The sequence below is a fragment of the Terrapene carolina genome, unplaced genomic scaffold (assembly GCF_002925995.2).
Source record: "Terrapene carolina triunguis isolate 2854851 unplaced genomic scaffold, T_m_triunguis-2.0 Scaffold676, whole genome shotgun sequence".
Classification (NCBI taxonomy): Eukaryota; Metazoa; Chordata; order Testudines; family Emydidae; genus Terrapene; species Terrapene triunguis.
Window position 1 is genome coordinate 124,425 of NW_020665027.1, and position 22,139 is coordinate 146,563.

At 51.8% G+C, this 22,139-nt stretch overlaps 1 protein-coding gene across 1 annotated transcript in view; it reads left to right on the plus strand.

Annotated features, from left to right (window-relative positions):
- Positions 1 to 3,227: 3,227 nt before the first annotated feature.
- The window catches only part of PGAP2 (post-GPI attachment to proteins 2), a 32,162-nt gene continuing 13,250 nt past the window's right edge, over positions 3,228 to 22,139 (plus strand). The window contains exons 1-4 of the mRNA XM_026659788.2: positions 3,228 to 3,257; positions 4,322 to 4,496; positions 4,845 to 5,097; positions 12,380 to 12,486. Of these exons, the coding sequence (XP_026515573.1) occupies positions 4,332 to 4,496; positions 4,845 to 5,097; positions 12,380 to 12,486 (525 nt within the window). The 5' untranslated portion in view covers positions 3,228 to 3,257; positions 4,322 to 4,331. The remainder of the gene's footprint in view (positions 3,258 to 4,321; positions 4,497 to 4,844; positions 5,098 to 12,379; positions 12,487 to 22,139) is intronic.

Below are 22,139 nucleotides of genomic sequence, written 5' to 3' on the forward strand. Positions count from 1 at the left end.
GGGGCAGGCAGTGGGGAAGGAGTTGGGGCAGGAATAGGGTTGGAGGGAGGAGCTGGTGTCTTAGAAGGAGGGTTTCTGTTTTTCCATGCCCCAGGCTGGCTGAGGTGGGAGAACTTGGGCAGCAGCTTTGGGGGCGCCTTTTAGGAGAGCACAGGCTGGGGGATTGGGGACCCCACCTTCCTCCCCAAAGCTGCTTGGGGGGGGCGCGTTTGTGGTTCTGATTAAACTTCTGGCACAACTCAGGGGGTGTGTGGCTGAGTTTTGGAGCTGGGCCCCCAGCACATCGAAACCTGAGGGCATATTTGCCCAGGCAAAGGCTGTGTCTCTCCCAGCTCTGGCGGCCAGTCCCGCACCCCAGGAGCTCAGAGGAAGGTGATTCCACAGAGGGATGTTCATGGGTGTCCTTCCTTCCTTCCTAGTAACTGGGGATGTTTGCTTAAAATGCAGACTGCGGGCTACCCTGGTCTTTAACAAGAAGGGGCTGACAAAGGAGGTGACCACCCCAGTGGCTTGTGGCTGTGTGCGCAGGGACCAGTTGCCTGTCTCTGGGTTACAGGCCAGGGTGGCTGTGTCACCTTCGGCCTCCCTGCCAGAGTGGGAAAGAGCTGCTCTGTGTTTAAAGACACTTTCCCTCACCTGCAGGTCTAGTGGCTTTGGTCAGGATGGAGATTTCCAGGCTGGACAAAGCCATGGATAGAATAAACTGGGGAGAACAATCCTGCATTGGCCGGGGAGACTAGATTAGTTTCTCTTCTGTGACTGTATTGTTATGTTCGAGTTGCTTCCCTCTAAGGGGAGGTCTATGCTTAGGATGGCGTGTAGAGTACAGACACTGCATGCCCAGCTAGCATGGGTATGAATAGCAGTGTAGCCAGGGAGGCATGGCTTAGGCAAGCAGGCAAGTGTAGACAAGGCCTTAGTGCAGGGGTGGGCAAACTTTTTGGCCCGAGGGCCACATCTGGATATGGAAATTGTATGGCGGGCCATGAATGCTCATGAAATTGGGGGCTGGGGTGTGGCAGGGAGTGAGGGTGCGGGCTCCGGGATGGGGCCGAGGGGTTTGGAAGGCGGGAGGGGGATCAGGGCTTGGGCAGGGGTGCGTGAGGGGGGTCGGGTGCAGGCTCCAGGTGGCACGTACCTCAAGCAGCTCCCAGAAACAGCAGCATATTCCCTCTCTGGCTCCTACGCAGAGGCGTGGCCAGGCAGGTCTGCGCATTGCCCTGTCCACAGGCGCCGCCCACGTAGCTCCCATTGGCTGCGGTTCCCAGCCAATGGGAGCTGTGGGGGCGGTGCTTGGGGCGGGGGCAGCGTACAAAGGCCCCTGGCTGCTCTTACGGGTAGGAGCCGGAGGGGGGGACGTGCCACTGCTTCCAGGAGCTATGCGAAGCAGGGCAAGCCCCAGACCCCGCTCCCCGGCAGGAGCTCGAGGACCAGATTAAAATGTCTGGAGGGCCGGATGCAGCCCCCCAGCCGTAGTTTGCCCACCCCTGCCCTAGTGGCCCAAACTGACCATTGCCCTATCATTTTTGATGCTGTAATCCTATTGCCTCTGCCGTGATGAAGGCTGATCTATAGAAGTGTAATTCTTAGAATGCAGATACCACTCCAGTAAGATTATTGCACAAATAAATAACAATGTTTCATTAGTAGAACCACAGCTGTGTGCTTAGTGCAGATAAATAGGGAGACGCTGTCCCTGACCCCAGGAGCTTATGACCTAAAGCAGACACTAGCAGGGAAAAAATGCAGTTCAGATGCCAGCTATTAAATCCTGCCCTGACTTACACCCTGTGTGGTAATTGGCTTCGTGGCGGGTTTGTCCCGGTTGTACAAGGTGTGAGGTAGGGAGAGCAGTACTATTTTCAGGGCCCCTACTCGGCAGTCTCAGGACCCGATCCAGAGAGTAGCTGAGCATTTGTAACTCCCATTGTCTTCAGTGGGAATGATGGGTGCACAGCGCTTGGGTTTAGGCCATAGGCTTGCATGACCCATTTGCAATCCCTTCCTGGCGCTGGCCCTAGAAGGGGGAACTTGTACCTGAATCAGTCTAGGTGTAGCTTTCTCACCCCAGCTGCCATAGGGGAGCCTTAAACGATGAGTCGCTGAGTATGGAGATCCAAGCAATTGTTCATATTGTTTGTATTTAAGGACCAGCCCTGGGTATATGCAGGATTTGAATGCAGGATTCCAGGGGTGAAAGGCTCTTCCACTGACCCCTGTGCAACTTTGCCCACCTGCCCAGTCTGAGCTGATTTGAGCTGCCAGAATCTGTCGGTTGTAGCCATCACTTATACCTTATTGACTACCAGTCTAGCCAGCTAATTGACTATACTTGCCATTCCACACTGAGACTGAGAGAACAAATAACCAAGCTCAACCAGATTCATTGGCTAAAGACAAAGCAGTACAGTATAGGAAAGAAAGAGTACCACACCAGTCCTTCCCAGGAAGCAAATTCTCACAGCATGTTCAGTTCACCTTATACAGATGGTGTGCTTCCCAAAGCCCCCTTAAACTAGCCATCTTTGATAGCATGGCTGTTTACACGTCACAGCGCTCCTCACGTCACTTCACGTTTAATTAGCCAGCTTCATCTTTGGTGCCTCCCTGTACTTCCCCATCTTTGGTTTTGAATATTAAGTTCCAAACATAAAGGGGCATGAAGATACGCCCTAGTGCAAAACATTCACATTTCTTACGTTATTTCCTTGCACCACGTTGCTTCTTTGGTTCATAACACTTGTATGTCTAGCTTTTGGCAGTTCTTGTATTTGTCGAAGCCCAGTGCCACCCTATATTTGTCCCGGGGCATTGAGAGATATATGCCTTAGCATGTGTGAGCAAGAATAGGCATAGTACAATTTAGCATGATTACCGAACACATACATATTAGATTAATACCATGCATATAATACCTATTAATATGGGGGGCGTGGGGGAGAGTGTGTGTATATATGACCATAATGCCTGGAGAGGCCTCACCGAGAGTGCTTCATCAGGGCAAACTGCAAAGAATGGGCAGGCATTCCCCAAAAGTGGTGGTCCTTCCTATAATTAGATTTACCCAGACAGTAACAAAACAGCTTCTATATTACCTTACTGGTTACCAAGAAGCCCAAAAATACAGTTCCCCTTAAGCAATTCCGCCTGAACTCCCACCCAGACAGCCAAGTCAAATGTAGTAAGGATTACTTAAAATCTTTTTCACTATATATAAAGTTCTACCACCCCAAGAGATCGGACACATTACCCGGCAGGTCAGTGAATATTTCAGATCTTATCCAAATACATGCTTACAACCAATTCTTATTAACTAAACTTAGATTTATTAAAAAAGAAAAGAAAGTTATTGTGGTTAAAGATCATTATACATACAGATATGAGTAACGTTCTTAGGTCAGTTTCATAGTAGAGATGGTGAGCTGCCTTTGTAGAAAGTTCTTCCAGAATTAATTCCATAGTCTATAGTCCAATAGGCAGTCCGTGTATAGAATTGGTTCAGATCCTTCATAAGACTTTGCAGGGACAGTCCAGGGTACCTGAAGACCTCAATCTTGCAGCTTGAACTTCCCCTGACAAAGTTTAAGCAGATATGAGACGACAGGATCCTAGAGTTCTTTTATAGATCTCTGGCAAGTTACAATAGCCTCTTGACAGCAGATAATACAGCAGACCTTCCTTGGAGGAAGAATAGGTAATATACATTGTTGCTTTGAAGTCATTTCCTATTTCCTATGTATACACAGGTAATTAGTTTCATTGATTAGCATAAAGCAATTGACCATTCAAAGTTTCACAGGTAGTTTGCTACAAACTTCAAAGAGAAATAAAGACAATGATATTACACCACGTTTCATCTAATTGCTAATATTCCCTTTTGATCTCTGTATGAACAGAGTATAGTCACAAAATATTGCAGACAGGAACTGATGTTTAGCTTCCACGTGCTAATTAGATCACGCTGTTAAACTCCTAACAGTTTAACTCTGACAAAGACAATTAGTATTTACTTCTAATTATCTGACAATATCAGTTTGCATTTCAAAGGATTTAGTCCACTTACATGGCTTTGATAATTATCTACAAAAAATGGCCCTGTTTACCATTTCAGTACTTCTCTAATATGTTCTTAAAGGTTGATCTGGGTCACTTTAGCCAGCTGGTTGCTTAACCCTTTCTGGCTCAGTGTCACAGTACAACCTATATGTATTGGCTAACAACCTATTACAGTTGTATGCATTTTACCCGCTGAAGTGCTCTTGGAGCTGAATGTTGCAGTAGTCTAAGGGACATTCTTCAAATAGTTGCTTCTTGCTTTCAGGTCCAGCAACATGTTTGAGGTGCCATTGCCTCTGGATCGAGATGGGATCCTCTTCCGGCTCCGCTTTACCACCCTGGCTGTCGGGACCGTGTGTTGCCCGCTGTTTGGATTCCTTTTCTGCGTGATCTGGTCTCTGCTGTTCCACTTCCAGGAAACGACAGCTACTCACTGCGGTGTATGTGCCTGCAGCTTGGTAGAAACTTAAAGGGACCCACTAGACCCTGAGAGCAAAATCTGTTAAAGACGTGATTTCTCAAAGAACGGCAGAGTTGTCTAGTGAGTAGAGTAGGAGACCTGGGCATCGGGAGTTCTGTGTTTTATTCCTGGCTTCCCCCGAACTCAATAGGTGTTGTGTGAACTTAAGCAAGTTACTCTCCTTCTCTGTGCCTCAATTTCCTGATCTGGGAGCTAGGGATAGAACTTGCCCTTATTAAGCACTCCAACATCTTAGAGAGCTGTAAATGTGACCTATTCTAATACAAAATCCCAATGCCTCTTCAACAAGCTCTCCTTTTTCTCCCAGGTCCCCAATTACCTCCCCTCCATCAGCGCCGCGATTGGCAGCGAGACCCCTCAGCGCTACGTGTGGCGTCTCTGCATTGGCCTCCACTCCGCGCCCCGCTTCCTGGTGGCCATCGCGTACTGGAACCATTACCACAGCTGTCACTGCGTGCACCCTCGCTACCCACGGCTCTGCCGCATCAACTTCACCCTCAACGTGCTCGAAAACGTCGCCCTCCTTTTGCTGACGTACGTGTCTTCCTCGGAAAACTATGGTAGGTTTCTACAGTCTGCTGTGCTGATTCTCTGGGTCGTAACAACTGGGGTTCTGCACAGTCATGAGTCACTTAATTACAGGAGTGTTGGGTTTTTTTAGTGCTTATTTTTGGGATCATCGGTTCAGGAGAAAAATCAATGCAAATACACACATTCCATTAAAATCCATGGTCCCTGTATTAATAAAAGTACCTGGGATTTGTATGTAGCAAGCGTTAACTAATTGATCCTCATGGTAGGGACGCGACATGGCCAAGATCACAGAAGAAGTCAGCGTTAGAGCTGGAATTGGAATTTAGGACTTCTTCGCTCAAAGTCAGGCACTCAGACAGTGTGTCCCTCTCTGCTGCTTTGCCCCATTGCAATAAGAAGCACTACAGTTTGGGTTGAGTCTGGCTTCCATTCGAACTCCTCCTTTAGTTGCTTATAACTTTATCTCCGATAATTTCCTGTGTTTCGTCTCAAGGAAGGTCCTCTCATGGATTGGTAACTGGTTAAAAGGCAGGAAACAAAGGGTAGGAATAAATGGTCAGTTTTCAGAATGGAGAGAGGTAAATAGTGGTGTCCCCCTGGGATCTGTACTGGGCCTAGTCCTGTTCAACATATTCATAAATGATCCGGAAAAAGGGGTAAACAGTGAGGTGGCAAAATTTGCAGATGATACAAAACTACTCAAGATAGTTTAGTCCCAGGCAGATTGCGGTGAGCTACAGAAGGATCTCTCAAAACTGGGTGACTGGGCAACAGAATGGCAGATGACATTCAATGCAAAGTAATGCACGTGGGAAATCATAATCCCAACTATACAAATAAACGGATGGGATCTAAATTAGCTGTTACCACTCAAGAAAGAGATGTTGGAGTCATTGTGGATAGTTCTCTGAAAACATCCACTCAGTGTGCAGCAGCAGTCAAAAAAGCCAACAGAATGTTGGGAATCATTAAGAAAGGGATAGATAGTAAGACAGAAAATATCATATTGCCTCTGTATAAATCCATTGTACCCCCACATCTTGAATACTGCGTGCAGATGTGGTCGCCCCATCTCAAAAAAGATATATTGGAATTGGAAAAGGTTTAGAAAAGGGCAACAAAAATTGTTAGACGTATGGAACAGCATCTGTATGAGGAGAGATTAATAAAACTTGGATTTTTCAGCTTGGAAAAAAGACGAGTAAAGGGGGATATGATTGAAGTCTATAAAATCATGACTGGGGTAGAGAAATTAAATAGGGAAGTGTTATTTATTCCTTCTCATAGCACAAGAACTAGGGGTCACCAAATGAAATTAATAGGTAGCAGGTTTAAAACAAACAAAAGGAAGTATTTTTTCACACAATGCACAGTCAATCTGTGGAACTCTTTGCCAGAGGATGTTGTGAAGGCCAAGACTAACAGAATTCAAAAAAGAACTAGATAAGTTCATGGAGGATAGGTCCATCAATGGCTATTAGCCAGGATGGGCAGGGATGGTGTCCCTAGCCTCTGTTTGCCAGAAGCTGGGAATGGGCGATAGGGGATGGATCACTTGATGATGACCTGTTCTGTTCATTCCCCCTGGGGCACCTGGCACTGGCCACTGTCGGAAGACAGGATACTGGGCTAGATGGACCCTTGGTCTGACCCAGTATGGCCGTTCTTATGGATGGTGAAGTTCTTGATTTTTAGTTAAAGCAAACTGTGTGGCCATTTTGTGTGTGTGTGTGGGGGGGGGGTATCTGTGCATGGTGGGCTAGGAGATGCGCTTCTCCCATCTGTTTGCAACTGGGTAAAAATGTTTGCGGTTGGGTAACTCGGTTTGGTTAGCGTGGGTTAATTTTCAGGTGTAGAGACAGACCAGTGCTGTTCTAGTCTGAATGACAACCCTGTAAGAATGGCACAATGGGCCTTTGTGTGTCTAGCATTTGTTTGTGTCCGTTTTTCTAGCTGCCAGCCTGGGATCGGAGAGACAAGCTGAGTTCTTTCTGACTTGCATGTTCGCTCCAGGCATAAAGATTCTGCAAGTCAAATTCAGGCCTCGGTTACACTTGTGATAACCCGGTGGGCCCAGTTCATCCCTGGTGACTTCAGTGGAGTTCCGCCAGTGAAAACGGCCCATTGCTTCCAACTGGGTCAAACAGGTGTAGGTGGCCGGCGTTTGGAAGCTAGTTGTGGTGGTGAGTGACCCAGACTGGAATGGGACGTACTGTGGCATAGCTGCCTGCGCATGGCAGTGGAAGCAGGAGGACGGAAAGCGGGTTTCACCGAGTGCATGTGGGAAGAAGGTGCCGTTTCTGTACAGGCAACTTTCCGATGATGCAGCGACTCTCAGCAAGCTGGGCTCTCAGGCACAGCAGCAGGGCCAGGGAGGCAGAGAGCAGCTGGCTTGCTGGGAGTCAGATCCGGGTGGAGCTGTCTCTGGTGCTTTGACTTGGTGGGGATGAGGTCCCAGCCTCAGTTTGCTGGGGACTGGTGATGTTGCCAGGAAGGCTCAGTGGCCAGTTGGCACTTGGCCGTAGACATCCCGTGTAGTGGGGAGGAAAACGGATGATTACACGTCAGGGAGGCAACCCGCACCCCACTGAACTCAATGGGTCATTTCATATTGATTTCCAGTGGGGCCAGGATTTCCCAGCAGGTACAAGTGGTAGAACAGGGCAACCTGTGCCCTGGCTTGGCATCGAGTGGGTGTGTGAAAAGGCAGCGTCTTGCTACGCCATCCCGTCAGGGTGCAGGAAAAACAGCTCAGGAGGGTGGGAGATGTAGTACCTTTTAAGCGCTCAGTGTCTCTCAGCTTGTCGCTTGTCTTTCTACACATGCCCTCTGCCAGTATGCCAGGAACTCTGGTTCTGCTCACCCACTCGTTGCCAGGTTGGTGCTAGTTACAGGGCCTTGTCCCTTGCTGCGCTAGCCTGGCACCCCGTTCACCCCCTCACTGAGTCAGGCCCAGACGCGTCCATTCTAGGCACTTGGCATTTTTAATGCCAGCTGTCATGGTTCACCTGTATTTCCCCCTTCGTGATCCAGCACGGGCATCCCCTCTCAGGCTTCCAGCTCCCCAGCCATCACCCCTCTGGGGTGGAGACCTGCTTCTCTCTCCCTCCTGACCAGGGCATTTCCAGCTCCCTGCCTATGCTGTGAATTCCCCAGCGAGGCAGACCGCTTGCTAATAAGCTCTCCAGAGATCACCCCAGCTCCAGCAAGGGCTCTGGCAGGTGGTCCGTCCTTCAAAGCATCAAGATGGTTTTCTGTGCTCACAAGTTCTTTACAGCTGTTAGCTCCGAACAAGCACCCCCCGGAATCTGAGTCACTTCTGCATACCCTTGGGTCTTTGATGTGTCCTCATGGAACAGGCGCAGCTTCAGAAGGCTGCATTCCTGCGGAACCAGAGGGAATTCGTTTGCAAACACCTCCCCCTAGAGAGTTCCTGGGAAACCCATGTAACTTTCAAACTTCACATCATTTTCAATTAGTCCTTTGAAGCTCATAACACTTCTCAGGGTTTACATTAGTCAGGTCTCCTCCCAAGAGATGTTACACACAATCTCCCAAGAAGACATAAACATTTCCCCATTTTTAATACGATGAACTCCTAAGATATTTAAACTTAATTTGCTACGATTTGTCCAGGATATTGCAGGAAATCACCATCTGTTGCATCAATGTATTTGTTTGCAGTGTTGTAGCCAGGTTAGTCCCAGGATACAAAAAGGACAAAGTAGTTGTGGTAATAGCTTTTACTGTACCAACTTCACACAATGCACAGTCTACCTGTGAACTCTTTGCCAGAGGATGCTGTGAAGGCCAAGACTATAACAGGGTTCAAAAAAGAATTAGATCTGTTCATGGAGGAAAGGTCCATTGATGGCTTTTATCCAAGATGGACAGGGATGGTGTCCCTAACTGCTGTTTGCCAGACTCTGGGAATAGGTGACAGGGGATGGATCACTTGATGATTCCCTGTTCTGTTCATTCCCTCTGGGGCACCTGGCTTTGGCCACTGTCAGAAGACAGGATACTGGGCTAGATGGACCCAGTGTGGCCTTTCTAATGTCCTGTTGGTGGAAGATACACGCTTTTGAGCTACACAAAGCTCTTTTCCAGGTCTGGGGAAGGAAATCGGAGCATGTGAGCTAAATATGAGTTGGGATACATTGTTCAGCATAAGGGGTAATGAGTTGGCATTTGCAAACCAACTGCTGAAATATTGCAATGAGCCTATTTATGTCATCCCTAGGTCCTAAGTCTGAATCTAGCCCCAGGTGGCAGTGACTGAAAGTCGTTACCTCCTGATGGCTGTTAGGCGGCCTATCTGAAATGGGTTGGATGGATCTCGGTGCAGTGCATTGTGGGAAAGGACCCAGGTAACAAACCACCTCCAAAAGGAGGCGTTACTTGGCCCTCTTGCTGGAAGCCTCTGCAGAGGGCCAAGGCCTGAGTGGGCCCTGGAAGCTGAACGCCCCTCGCAAACCTACAGGTGCCCTGCGCAGGCCAAGTGTGATGTGCGTTACGTGGATGATGAAGAGGAAGCTCGCACTGCTGTAGCTCTTGGTCACTGGATACAGGGCTTGTCATGCTAGCCCTGTTCGCTGTGCGGCTCTTCCAAGGACGGGAAGGAAGCTATTTAGATTTAGACCTTCCAAGCTGGCGAGTTCCTGAAATGGGGAGCAGGGAATTTGCCAAGTTTGGGGAAACGTGGTTGAGAAAGAAGGTGTAAAGGAGTGAGAATGGGTCTGAATGTGCCCCTCCCTGATCTTCACTAATGTGCGGTTATCCTGGGGCAAGCAGGAGCAGAACTGACTAGCCACTCTGACGTCAACTGTGCTGTTCCCTAGAACACCCTCCTCGACTTCTCAATCCAGTGTCTGGTCCTCAAGGCACTGGGACTGGCAAATGCCCCAAAGAGTTTAGTCAATCTGTGGAACTCCTTGCCTGAGGAGGTTGTGAAGTCTAGGACTACAACAGGGTTTAAAAGAGAACTGGATAAATTCATGGAGGTTAAGTCCATTAATGGCTATTAGCCAGGATGGGTAAGGAATGGTCCCTAGCCTCTGTTTGTCAGAGGGTGGAGATGGATGGCAGGAGAGAGATCACTTGATAATTACCTGTTAGGTTCACTCTCTCTGGGGCACCTGGCATTGGCCACTGTCGGTAGACAGGATACTGGGCTGGATGGACCTTTGGTCTGACCCGGTACGGCCGTTCTTATGTTCTTATGTTCTAGGCGGCAGGGTTTCTAACCTTTGAATCATTCTTGAGGCTTTTTTCTGACTTCTCTTTCATTGATAACATCCTTCTGGAATGGCGTTCACCAGCATAACCCCTTGGAGAATGGCATTAAATTGGAGTAACACCACAGTGAATCAGGCAGGTGCTGTGAGGCTCCGGATGGGACTGGTCCCCAGATCGGGTGTCTGTTTGTCAACATCCACTGGCCACTGTTGGAAGACAGGATACTGGGCTAGATGGACCTTTGGTCTGACCCAGTATGGCCGTTCTTATGTTCTTATGAGTTCAATGACTCATAGATGGGTTCTGGTGCCCCAAAGTGCATTGATGCATTTGCTTCCTTGAGGCTTCCATGCGGCTGAACGTGCCACCAGTAACCTTCCGAACAGACTCGCCCACCACATTAAAAGATTCCCTCGAGGGCCCAGTCTGTCTCCATCCGCTACAGAACCCCAGGCCAGACATTCCCCCCCAAATCTTACGTTCTCTGTGGCTTGCCCACCAGCTTTGGCCCAGAGTGCATTGTGAGTATTGGACTGGAAGTCCTTGGAGCATATTGGCATGTGTGAGCAAGCTTCGGGTACAGACTGAAGTTCTTACCAGTTCTCCCAGCCCCATTATTATGGGCTGACGACCATAGCATTGACCAACTCCCTCCTTTCTACTGAAAGGGAAACAGGCTTCATTTGACAGTCTCTGGCAAGGGATCGCCAAGGTTATTTTTCACGATGAAGTTGCTGTTTATCACCACTCCCTGCCGGGCTTCTTTTACCCTGAAATAAGACACCCATGTTCATTTTGTTATTGTAGGGTTGCTTGTAAGTGCAAGGCTGCGGATGCTGCTTGGTGGATGAGTTTGTGGGGAAAGGGTTGGGATTTTTTTTTCTTAATTTGAACCATTTATTTTAAAATGACCCACCCCGATTCTCACGGGCTTTGCTAATGGGGGTGAGAACGCCTTTAGTTCCTCTGCCCGAATTGGCAACGTTCCTCTAAAGAGGTCAAAGGTTACGTCTCTGTCCTGACTCGGAATCTATGTGCAGTCAGTGACCCAGAGAGAGTCTCGCTATTATTAATCAGAATAATAATGGCTCAGTGGTTTGAGCATTGGCCTGCTAAACCCAGGGTTGTGAGTTCAATCCCTGAGGGGGCCACTTAGGGATCTGGGGCAAAATCAGTACTTGGTCCTGCTAGTGAAGGCAGGGGGCTGGACTCGATGACCTCTCAGGGTCCCTTCCAGTTCTGTGAGATAGGTATATCTCCATATATATTATATTGTCTGTCTGGTGGTTAGATCAAGGGGCTGGGAGCCCGGAGTCCAGGCATCTCTTCCTAGTTCTGCCACTGACTCACTGTGGAAGTGACCTAACGTCTCTGTGCCTCAGTTTCCCCATATGTAGAATGGAGATAAGGACACTGACCTGTTTTCCAGGCTTGCGTGTCTGTAAAGCATGTCAGACTAAATGCAAAGCTGCACGACAGTCATCCAGTAATGACCCTTCGGCCTCGTCTGGCACCTTCCAGTTCAGGCTGTGAATGTGCTTTGTGCCCGGGTACGGCCTCCCATTCCCCCTGCCAGGAGGGGAGTGACATTGTCCCTGCTATATATGGGGACAATGACACCGCCAAGCAGTCTCCTTCTCAAACCTCCCTGCCCCGCCTCCTTTGCATAGGAATGGGGGCCACTCAGCTGTGCTGTCACAGACGCCTGTGCTCAGATTAGGCCCCGCCCCCGTGTAGCCACTGACGAGATTCTAAGCCCGGGAGGGTGCTGTCCTTCCTCCTCTGTGCACACTGCGAGCACTCCCCAAAAAGGCAATGGAGTGACGTCGCATGGCTGGCCCCTGGTTCCTTGGCTTGTTAGTGGCAGCACCATGAATAGAGCCCCGGAGCTTTGGGTCCCGGGTCACTATTAGGCGGTATTGACCCAGCTCCTCCAAGCCTCCCGGCAGGGGCCTTATAATGCACGCTGCCTTCTCCTTGCCGTGGCCTCCCCAGCATTCCTCAGGCAGCTCCCTTTGGCTTATTTCCATGCTCAGCATTAATGAGAAACCTGTTGTCTTGTCAATGCAGCAATCCACGAAAATTCCTTCATCCTCTTTATCACCTCGGCCCTGGGTCACATGCTCCTGACTTGCATTCTGTGGCGGATGACTAAGAAACACACAGTAAGTCCCGAGGTACAGTAACCTTCCCTTCTCTACTGTCACTGCTCTTCTCTTGGGTGGGCTGGGGGCACGCAGCTGGGGGTGGAGAGTGGAGATACAGACGTATCTTGTGAGCATGAAAGCGCCACTACGGGGCAGGATGTCGGCGCGACTTTATGGGGTGAAACAGACCGAAGGGAAAGGTGATGACTGAAAAACATGTGATGGGCCAGTTAACCAAAACGAATTGAGCATTTATCTGCACACGGGCAGGTCTGAAGGCTTTGATTTCCTACTTGCTTCTCCTAAAACATGTGCCCGAGTTAGAGTTGGAACCAAAACCAGTAACATAGAATCATAGAATCTCAGGGTTGGAAGGGACCTCAGGAGGTCATCTAGTCCAACCCCCTGCTCAAAGCAGGACCAATCCCCAAGTAGCTGGTTAAGGCCTCTTTTGTGACACTGCTTTCCCTAACCCGGTACACTTGGTTGGTGGAGCGCCTGCGTTGGAATCTGGACTCTGGTTTCTTGGTTGCCTTGCGGGCTGGGAGCTCGTGTTTCGTGGAAGAGTGAAACATCTGGTCTTGCAAGCAAACTGGAAAGGAATTCATTATTAATACACACCAGCAGAGGGCAGTATAAGCCACACTGGTTTTACATTATAATACTTAGCACAGCTGTAAGCCTTTCCTCCAAGATCTCCGAGCTATTTACTGTCCCTCTGTAATCCTCTCAGCACCCTGCAAAGTGGGGTTAGTCCCAGTTTCCTAGGCTGGTAAACTAGGCACAGATTGGTAAAGTGACTCCTCTGTCATATAGCAAGTCAGAAATCGAACACGGGAGTCCTGACTCTCAGTCCACTGCTCCAAGCACCGGACAGGCTCCTGCTTCCGCTGGAGAGAGCAGGGCTGCTGGTTTCCAGCACGCTGATAGTTTAACATGCGTTGGGTTGTTTGAGTACTAGCCTGCAGGCTACAGCTTTTAGGCTCTTTATTTTTTAGGCTAAGCCTTTGTACGTTCCCAGGTATTTCTGGATCTCAGTGCTCCCGAACTCCCCAGCTCCTGCTGTCATCTTCCTGTTTCCCTTCTCCCTCTGGTGCCCGCTGGAAAGATGCCCCTTGTGACAATGCTGCCCGTGGGAGCCAGCTGAGGTCACTCAATCAGGGTGAACTGCAAACAGAACGGGGCAGACAAACCCCAAACGCGGGTGGATATTCCAATCCTTAGATTCACCAAGACAGCACAAAACAGCTTCTCTAGTACCTCACTGGTTACTCAGAAATCCAAACAACGCAGTTCCCTTAAAGTGCCCAGCCTCAGGCCTCCGCCCACACACACCTGTCAGGTATGATGATGATTACTGAGAATCTTATCTCCTCATATAAAAGAAAAGGTTCTTCCAACCCCCAAGGATCAGCCACACACACAGGTCCAATTATAACTTAGATCTTACCCAAAATACACGCTTATAGCCAATTCTTGCTAACTAAACTAAAATTTATTAAAAAAGAAAAGAGAGCGAGTGTTGGTTAAAAGATCAATATACAGACAGACTTGAATTCAGTTCTTGAGGTTCAGACACATAGCAGAGGTGAGCTTGTAGTTGCCAAAAGTCCATTTAGAAATAGTTCATAGGTTATAGTCCAATGTCCATATTCAGGGTGACTCCAGTCAGTGACTGGGGATCTCAATCCTTATGGCTTAGGGTTTCCCCTTCTTGAAACCCAAAGCAGATCTGAGATAAAACAGGATGGTGTCTCTAGAAGGGTTCGGCCCTCTCCGGGGCGGCGGGAAACCAGACCGCCTCTCTACGTCCGTTGGATTATTTCGGGGAACTACCCTGGCCGCAGGGTTTCACGCCGCGGCAATGGTAGAGACCAACAAACAGCTCTATTCCGCAGACCCAGACCCTAGTTCAGGGCGGGGCAGTCGAGAGTCTCTGGCTCAGGTCCTTATGCAGGGGCTGAGCAAACCGTTTTAACGCAGGCCCTAGCCCTGGGTCAGGGCGGGGCAGTAGAGAGTCTATGGCTCAGGCCCTTATGCAGGGGCTGAGCAAACAAATGAGTTCAGGAGGCGTAGGCCCTGGCTTCGAAGGGTCTGAGGAGAGGCGGAGACGGCCACCCACACATTGGGTGTCAGGGTGGACGCAGGCCCACCCACTCCACTGCGTCCCAGCCCGGGGCCCTAACAGCGGCAGATGACCTGCTGCTGTGTCAGTGGGGATCCTGGCCGCAACACACTGACATTTGCCCTGGGTGTGCTGCAGCCAGACTAGGGTCGGCTGCCCCCGGGCTACTTCCTACCTCCCCCTCTAGAGGTACCTGCGTCTGGTCGGTGTCCTCCACGGAATCAAGCACCCTGGGCTCCTCAGCGTACTCGGCGAGCGGCAGGCTTGGCAGCTCCTCTGGGTAGCTTGCCACAGGCAGGCTTAACAGCTTCCCCGGGGTCTGGTCGGCATCAGGCCTCGGCTGGCCTGGCCAGTCCACGGGTCGATCACAGACTGCAGGAGTCTCCCCACCGGGAGCAAGGCCCGGCTTCTCCCGCGGCCGGGGCTCTAGTGAGCTCTGGGGTTGGGCTTTTGTACCTCCTGTCCTGCGCCCTGACCTCTGGGGGGCGGGCGCAAGCTCCACTGGCTCCACCCACTTTGGCATCCAGAGGGATTCGTCCCTCTCCGGGGCGCCGGGGAACCAGACCGCCTCGCTACAGTGTCCCAGGGTTTTTATACATTTTCCAGCAGCCTCTTGGCTGAGAGGATAAGCTTAATCTTTTGTCTGTCAAACACCCTGGCAATTAGCATAGTGTAATTTGTTCATTAAACAGTTCATATGCAGTTTATCATGACCTTCAAAGAGACATAGAGACAATAATACTGTTTCACTCAAGTGTCTTCCTAAATGTTAATACTCCTTTTTTGATCTTTGAATCAAAGCTATAGCAATAGACAAGACTTGTTTGCTGACATCACAAGACCTGAGCAAACATCTCCCCTTCTATCTCTCACAATGCAGACTTGCATTTCAAAGCTCTATTCATTTACATATCTTCCTAACCAGTCTTTAAAGTTCGGCCATGGGTCAGGTCAGTCTGAGAGTTAATTAACTCTTTCTGGCCCCATGTCACCTTTCAATGAGATATTATATTACACTCATAACGTCACACCCTATCCCAGAAATCCTGCTCACAGATTGCCCTGTCATTGGCAGCCCCAGCTGCGGGGCAGGGAGACCCGGAGATATGCCCAGGAATTCAGCCCCTCCCTCCGGGTCCCGGCTGAGGCATGCTGACCGCGGGAGACGCTTGCTCTACAGCTGAAAAGTAGAAGCCTTCGGGCTCCAGGGCTGTCACTCTGGCTCCTTTCACCCAGCCGTGAAATTGACAAAGGTTAGGCCATGTCCACACTACAAAATTATGTCGACTTAATGTACGTCAGCACACAGCCACCGCGGTTACTAAATCGCTTGTGTGTCTGCGTGCTTGGCGCCTTGTGTCAACGGTGCGCATCCTCGCCAGTCGCGCTTGTATCGGTTGTACTGTCAGTGTGAGGCATTGTGGGACAGCTCCTGAAAGTCGCTGTAAGCAACGCGACGTCTACACTGACACTGCGTCGACCTAATGACATCCACCATGACTCTGTGCTGCTTGGGGAGGTGGGGTTATTAAGTCGGCATAGAGAGGCGCTTACATCAGCAGGAGAGATTAATATGACTGGGACTTTTCAGCTTGGAAAAAGACGGCTAAGGGGGGATAGGATAGAGGTCTATAAAATCATGACTGGTGCGGAGAAAGTGAATAAGGAAGTGTTATTTACCCCTTCACGTGACACAAGAACTAGGGGTCACCCAATGAAGTTAATAGGCAGCAAGTTTAAAACAAACAAAGGGAAGTATTTCTTCACACAACGCAGTCACCCTGTGGAACTCCTTGCCAGAGGATGTTGTGAAGGCCAAGACTATAACAGGGTTCAAAAAAGAACTAGATAAGTTCACGGAGGATAGGTCCATCAATGGCTATTAGACAGGATGGGCAGTGATGGTGTCCCTAGCCTCTGTTTGCCAGAAGCTGGGAATGGGCGACAGGGGATGGAACGCTCGATAATTGCCTGTTCTGTTCATTCCCTCTGGGGCACCTGGCACTGGCCACTGTCGAAAGACAAGATACTGGGCTAGATGGACTTTTGGTCTGACCTAGTGTGGCCATTCTTAAGTGAAGACACTTCCACAGTTAGGTCAATGCGAGGCAGCTTATGTCAACCTAACCGCATAGTGTAGACCAGGCCTTAGAAACCAGTATCTGCCTGAGATGGAAAATGGTGCCTTGACTCCATGGAGAGTTAACAAGTCACATGGTCTTCAGGTGGCCACTTGTCACATGGTACGCAGGCCCCCTTAAGGACATTGGGCACAGCTTCAGCAGATCTTGGACTCGCATCCCCCGCCCCTGGGAGGCGGGCTCACTGCGCACAGGTGAAATAAGCCCAACTAGCTCCCTGAAAGAGCCACCTCCTCCTGTGACACCCCTGTCAGACTCTCACCTGCATATTGGGAGAAGTTTTCCAAATGACACGACTGTGACTCATTTCAAGCAAGGGCTCGAAGAACAAAGCCCCAGCTAGTGAAGACTAAAACTCCTGTTGGTTGGGGTTGGCCGCAGGTTGCCCGACGGTACCGTCTATCAGGGATTGTCTAGGGATACTTAATCCCGCCTCGATGCAGGGGGATGGACTAGATCAGAGTTTCTCAACCCCTGGGTCATGAGTTAAAACTGGGTCACCAGGGTGTGTCAAAGGGTCACGTGGGAGGCCCTGGGGGGTGTTGCAGAGCCCCCTCCAGCAGCGGCTCCTGCAGCTCTGGTCCTGCAGGGCTCAGCTCCCCGCTCTGGGCATTGCGACCAGGTGCACTGCGTCCTGGCACCACTCAGGTTTGACCCAGCCACCCCTCCATCGTGATGACACAGGGCCAACTGGGCCAAATATGAATGAGTGGCACTTATCAGGGGGGCCGGGCCAAAGCCGAGTGGCACGGCAACCCCAGAGGTCGCGACGCCCAGAGCGGGGAGCACAGCCCCGTGGGACAGGAGCTGCGGTACGCACGGTGTATTTATCCAGTACGTGTTACATTCATGTGTACGTTCTATATCGTGGGTGAAAAATACTTAGTAAGCCAGATATTTTTTGCACTGTGGCTATTGAGTGGGTGGCGACAGGCCATTTTACAAATGGGTCCTGAGCCCACAAAGGTTGCGAATCACTGGACTAGATGATCTCTGCCAGCCCTATGTTTCTCTGATTCGGTGGTTGGGAGTCCCTGAACATCGGGCATGTCGGTCTCTAGAGCACGTTATAACTTTTAACCATAACAGAAAACATGTGCCCCGAGGTAAAGGCATCAGATTGTAATGTGATGACAAATCGACCCTGGCACAAACACCACTGCTCGCTTCTGGGGTAAAAAATACGAGAGAGAGAGAGAGAGAGAGAGATCCTTGTAGCCTTGGGGGAAATTCCCTAAGCTGGGAAGGAGACCAGGAATTCAGCTGTGTCCAGGGTTTGCGTGAGAGCGTACGGTCGCTGAAGCAGGGGAACACACTGCTTTTTTTCTGCTCGAGATGGCAGCAAAAGTCTTATGAAGCGTTGAAGTGTGTTATGGACAGTTTGTAGCAATATAATGGGGGAAAGGAATGCACAGGGCCTGGGGGGCGTCCAGTCGTGGCCTTCATTGCCACCGAACGTCTCTTTTGTTGGCCGATAGTTTGGGATTTCAACCCAGGTTTTCAGCGTCCCCAGGTAACGTCTCATCCGGGCGCTCCCCGGTCTAACCCGGGTGTTGCCCGGTGTTAACCCTGCCTGCAGGAGGCGGTGCCCGCCTGGCAGGGCTGCTCCTCTAGAGCCCGCGTTGTGAAACCTGAATCTGCTAAGTCACCCGCTCGGCCGTTTCATTAGGTCCTGCCGAGAAGATTAGGAAACTCGGTGGGAGGCGGCTTACGCTGCTCTCCCTGTGTGTGTGCGCAGTGGGGATGATGGCGTTCCTTACACCACTCCTGATCCTTCCCCCTTGTCCCTCATCTACCCCTCTCTTTTACACCCCTCATCCCCTCTAGGGGGGAGAACTCAGGACCAAAGGCGTTCAGAATCGTGTCTCCTTATTCCTAAGAGCCCAGCGGTGTCTTAGTAATTGTCCATCTCCAGTCCTAGTAACGGAGGTACTGCCACAACCTCTGGCAACACCCAAGTGGCCAGACCCTCTGGGGACACCCCAAGCCACAGCGAGGCCGTGCCTGCTCAGATCTTTCTGCAAACGTAGCCTTACAAAGAAATGCTCTTGGTCTGCATTCAGGCCCCGGCTGTGCTTGTGGTCCGTGGACATCTTTGTCCTGTCGTGCCCATCACCGTAGTATCTAGCAGACAGCCTGTGAAGGGTGCACTTGAGGCCTCCCACAAAGACCTAAAGCCTTTGGCTTCAGTTCCTCCGGTTAGAGGGATCTAGAGAGCCACTCCTACGGATAAGCGTGCTGCCAGCAGGGACTTGCTCGCACCGGCGCTACTTCCTCTCCCTTTCCGGGAAGCGGTCCTGCGGACTGGGGGAAGCTGGAGTCACACCTCCGGGCCAGATAGGATGCATGGGGGGGCGGCTGCTCAGTTTGCTTAAAGGTCTCTCCTGCCCTTCTCCGCCCCCTTCCCACCTGAGCATCCCAAGGCATTTTGCAGATGCTGATGCTTCAGCCTCGCAGCTTCCTTCCGAGGTAGGACCGTCTCGTTATCCCTGCTCAGCAGATAGGAACGCGACGGCTCAGGGAGGTTAAACATCTTACCCAAGGTCCCCCAGAGCCAGAGTTTGAATCCAGATCTGACAGCCGGTCTCCCGGGCTCACCACCGGACACGTGCTCGCTTCTCTTCCACTCGCTCTTCCAGCATTACTCGCCTGGTGCAACCTGGCTGCTGTTAACGTGGCGCGCCAGGAGGTGGCGCTGTGACACGGGGAGCGGGGCAGCTGGTTAGTCACACCCGTCTTTCTCTCTGATGAAATGTTTCTGAACTAAACGGGTCAGGGTTTTCGTTCACACTGGAGCGCGTAGCGGTGGGCGCTACTGGAGCCTGGGCAGGACCTTCCAGCCGGCTCCGAACTGGGCATCCTCGTCACTACACTGATCTGGTTGTGCAGCAACGTGCCCTGGCTGGGAGACGGTCTCGGTCATGGGCTGGCCGGCCCTTTGAGGAAAGTGGGGCTCAGCCCTGCCTGTGGCCGGTGACCTAGGGCCGAAAGGGTCGAGCAGATTTAATGATCAGCACTGCCCCCAGCTCGGGGGGAGGGAGTTAGGAAACAGAACTGAGAACTTAGCAGGGCACTGAGGGCCAGGAGCCTGGGCTAGCTGCCTGGGCTCTGAGAGAAAGAGGCTGGTAAGCCTTCAAGGAAGGTTAGAAAAAGGGGGGGGGACTGAGTAACCCCCAGTTCTAAAGGGGAGAGAGCGGGCGGGGGGCCTAGAGGCAGTGTTGAGCTGGGGACCTCCTGAAAGAGGAGCTGTGCCCCCAGCGAGGGGCTGGGCAGAGAGCCTGTTTTTCAGTTGCAGGATGGTAACAATCCAGCCCCCGAGACGGGATGCTGTTCGATGACAAGCCTGCCGCGTGTGTTGAGGAGGGAAACTGGGGGCAGGCACCGCAGAACCACCCAAGACCAGCAGGGGGCGCTGCAACACTGGCGAGCCCGTCCGCAGTCTCACACAGCCCTGTCTGGCCCGAGCAATGCGAGTCTTGTGGGGTTTCTGGTCTATTGCTGGGTGTGTTTTCCTGGGATGACCTTGGTTTTTGATGGGAGGAGCCCCCCCAGGCTTAGCTGACAGGATTCCAGAAAACCTCCCGGACCTGCAGATCTCAACGGGCAAAATTGGATCAAACTCGTGCTCTGCAATGTACTACGAGTTGGTCAGCAGGTGGCATCGTATCCTTGGGCTCCTGCTGGGATGCAGCGGGCCGGCGCTCTGCCTGATGTCCTGGGGCAGGGGTCTGTCCTTTGGGCCGTGCTGGAAGGAGAGGCCATCAGGCACTTCCTTTGGCTGGCTCCCAGGAGCAGGGCGTTCAGTTCAGCACGCAGCCTAGACCGAGCTGCTACTGGCACTGCCATGCGTGAGGGTGGGGGGGCACGCTGGGATTTTTCTGCCAATCTCGGCTGGCCTCTCCGAGCCGGCACCAGACAAAGGCTTGGAACCTGGGGCTTGGGCCCGTCTCTTGCCACACGCAGGATATTTTGCAGGGGGCGGGAGGGCTCGGCTTGGCTGGAGAGCTCAGCCGTGGTGTTGCCACATCCTCCTCCCTTCCCGGCTGTGCCGTTGGCGCCGGGGCTGGAACTGCCAGTCTCAGCACTGATTAGAGAGAAGTTGGGGCAGCAGCTGCTGACCTGGTAGGAAATTCTGACCGTGGGAGTTTCTGGGGGGAAAACCCAGACAAACTCCTCGTGCCAGGAAGGTGGCCCCACGTCCTGACGGCAGCGCTGCCCTCCCACTGCAAACTTGGGGCCACCATCGGGCTCTCTGCTTCTCTTCCCCCACCCCAAGAGGCTGCAGAGGTGGGTTTCTGCCCTGGCTTCTGGCCTCCACCGGCGATCTGGGCCGGAGCAGCAGGCTGGGCGTCAGGAGGGCCCGCTGCAGGGGACAGAGCTCCGGGCAGGGGAGCAGGAACCAGCTAGTAGCAATGGTTGGAGGGGGAAGGTGCAGAGCTCCCCGCAGGAGGGAAGGGCTGGATGTGCCCATTTGGGACTCCAAGGAAGTATTCCCACCCAGCCCCACCCCCTCGCACTTAGAAACCCTCCTGGGCGCAGCGGCCCCAGGCCGCTCTAGTTATTAGCCAGTTCCTAGGCACCCCATTTGCTTGGGAATCCGCTGGGCTACCGTCTGACCCCCTGTCGGCCATAGAATCTCACCCAGTTACCCCGGCATTGCGCCCAGCGGGCTTGGGTTCAGCTCACGCATCTTCCAGAGACAGGCGTGAGATGGAGACTTTGCCCCTTCCCGGGGGACTTTGTTCCCAGGGCGAATTGCCCGGACTATGAAAAGTCGGTACCTTATTTCTCATTTGAAGTTGCCTGATGTTAACTTCCAGCCATTGGTTCTTGGGGCGCTTCTCTTCGCTGCCTTCGAGAGCCCCGAATGGGATTTTAACATAAGCCACCTCCCAGCGCAGGGGAAGCCGCAACTGATCAGAAAGCACCGAGGTTCTGGGGTCAGATTCCCGGGGCCTGCCCCCTTCGCCAAACGTCACTCAGTGGGCGCAGGGCTGGCAGACGAGCGGCGATTCTCCTCCTTGCAGCTGGAAGGCACAAGAGGGAGACTTGGCACTGAATAAAGGCATTTCCTTGGAGTTGTGCGTGGACGCTTGGGGTGGGGGACAGGAACGGGAGGCCTCGAAGGGCGGAGCAGGGTTAGGAATGGCCAGTAGGGTCTCCTCCAGGTCCCGTATCCCATGTGCTGGGGGCCAATTTCACTGCTGGTGTAAGAGGGTACAACACCCCTGGTGATGCAGGGATTTGCACTGTGTATGGCGGGGGGCCGAGGTACAACACCCCTGGTGATGCTGGGGTTTGCACTGTGTGTGTTTGTTGTGGGGCGAGGTACAACACCCCTGGTTATGCTGGGGTTTGCACTGTGTGTGTGGGGGGGGGCGAGGTACAGCACCCCTGGTTATGCTGGGGTTTGCACT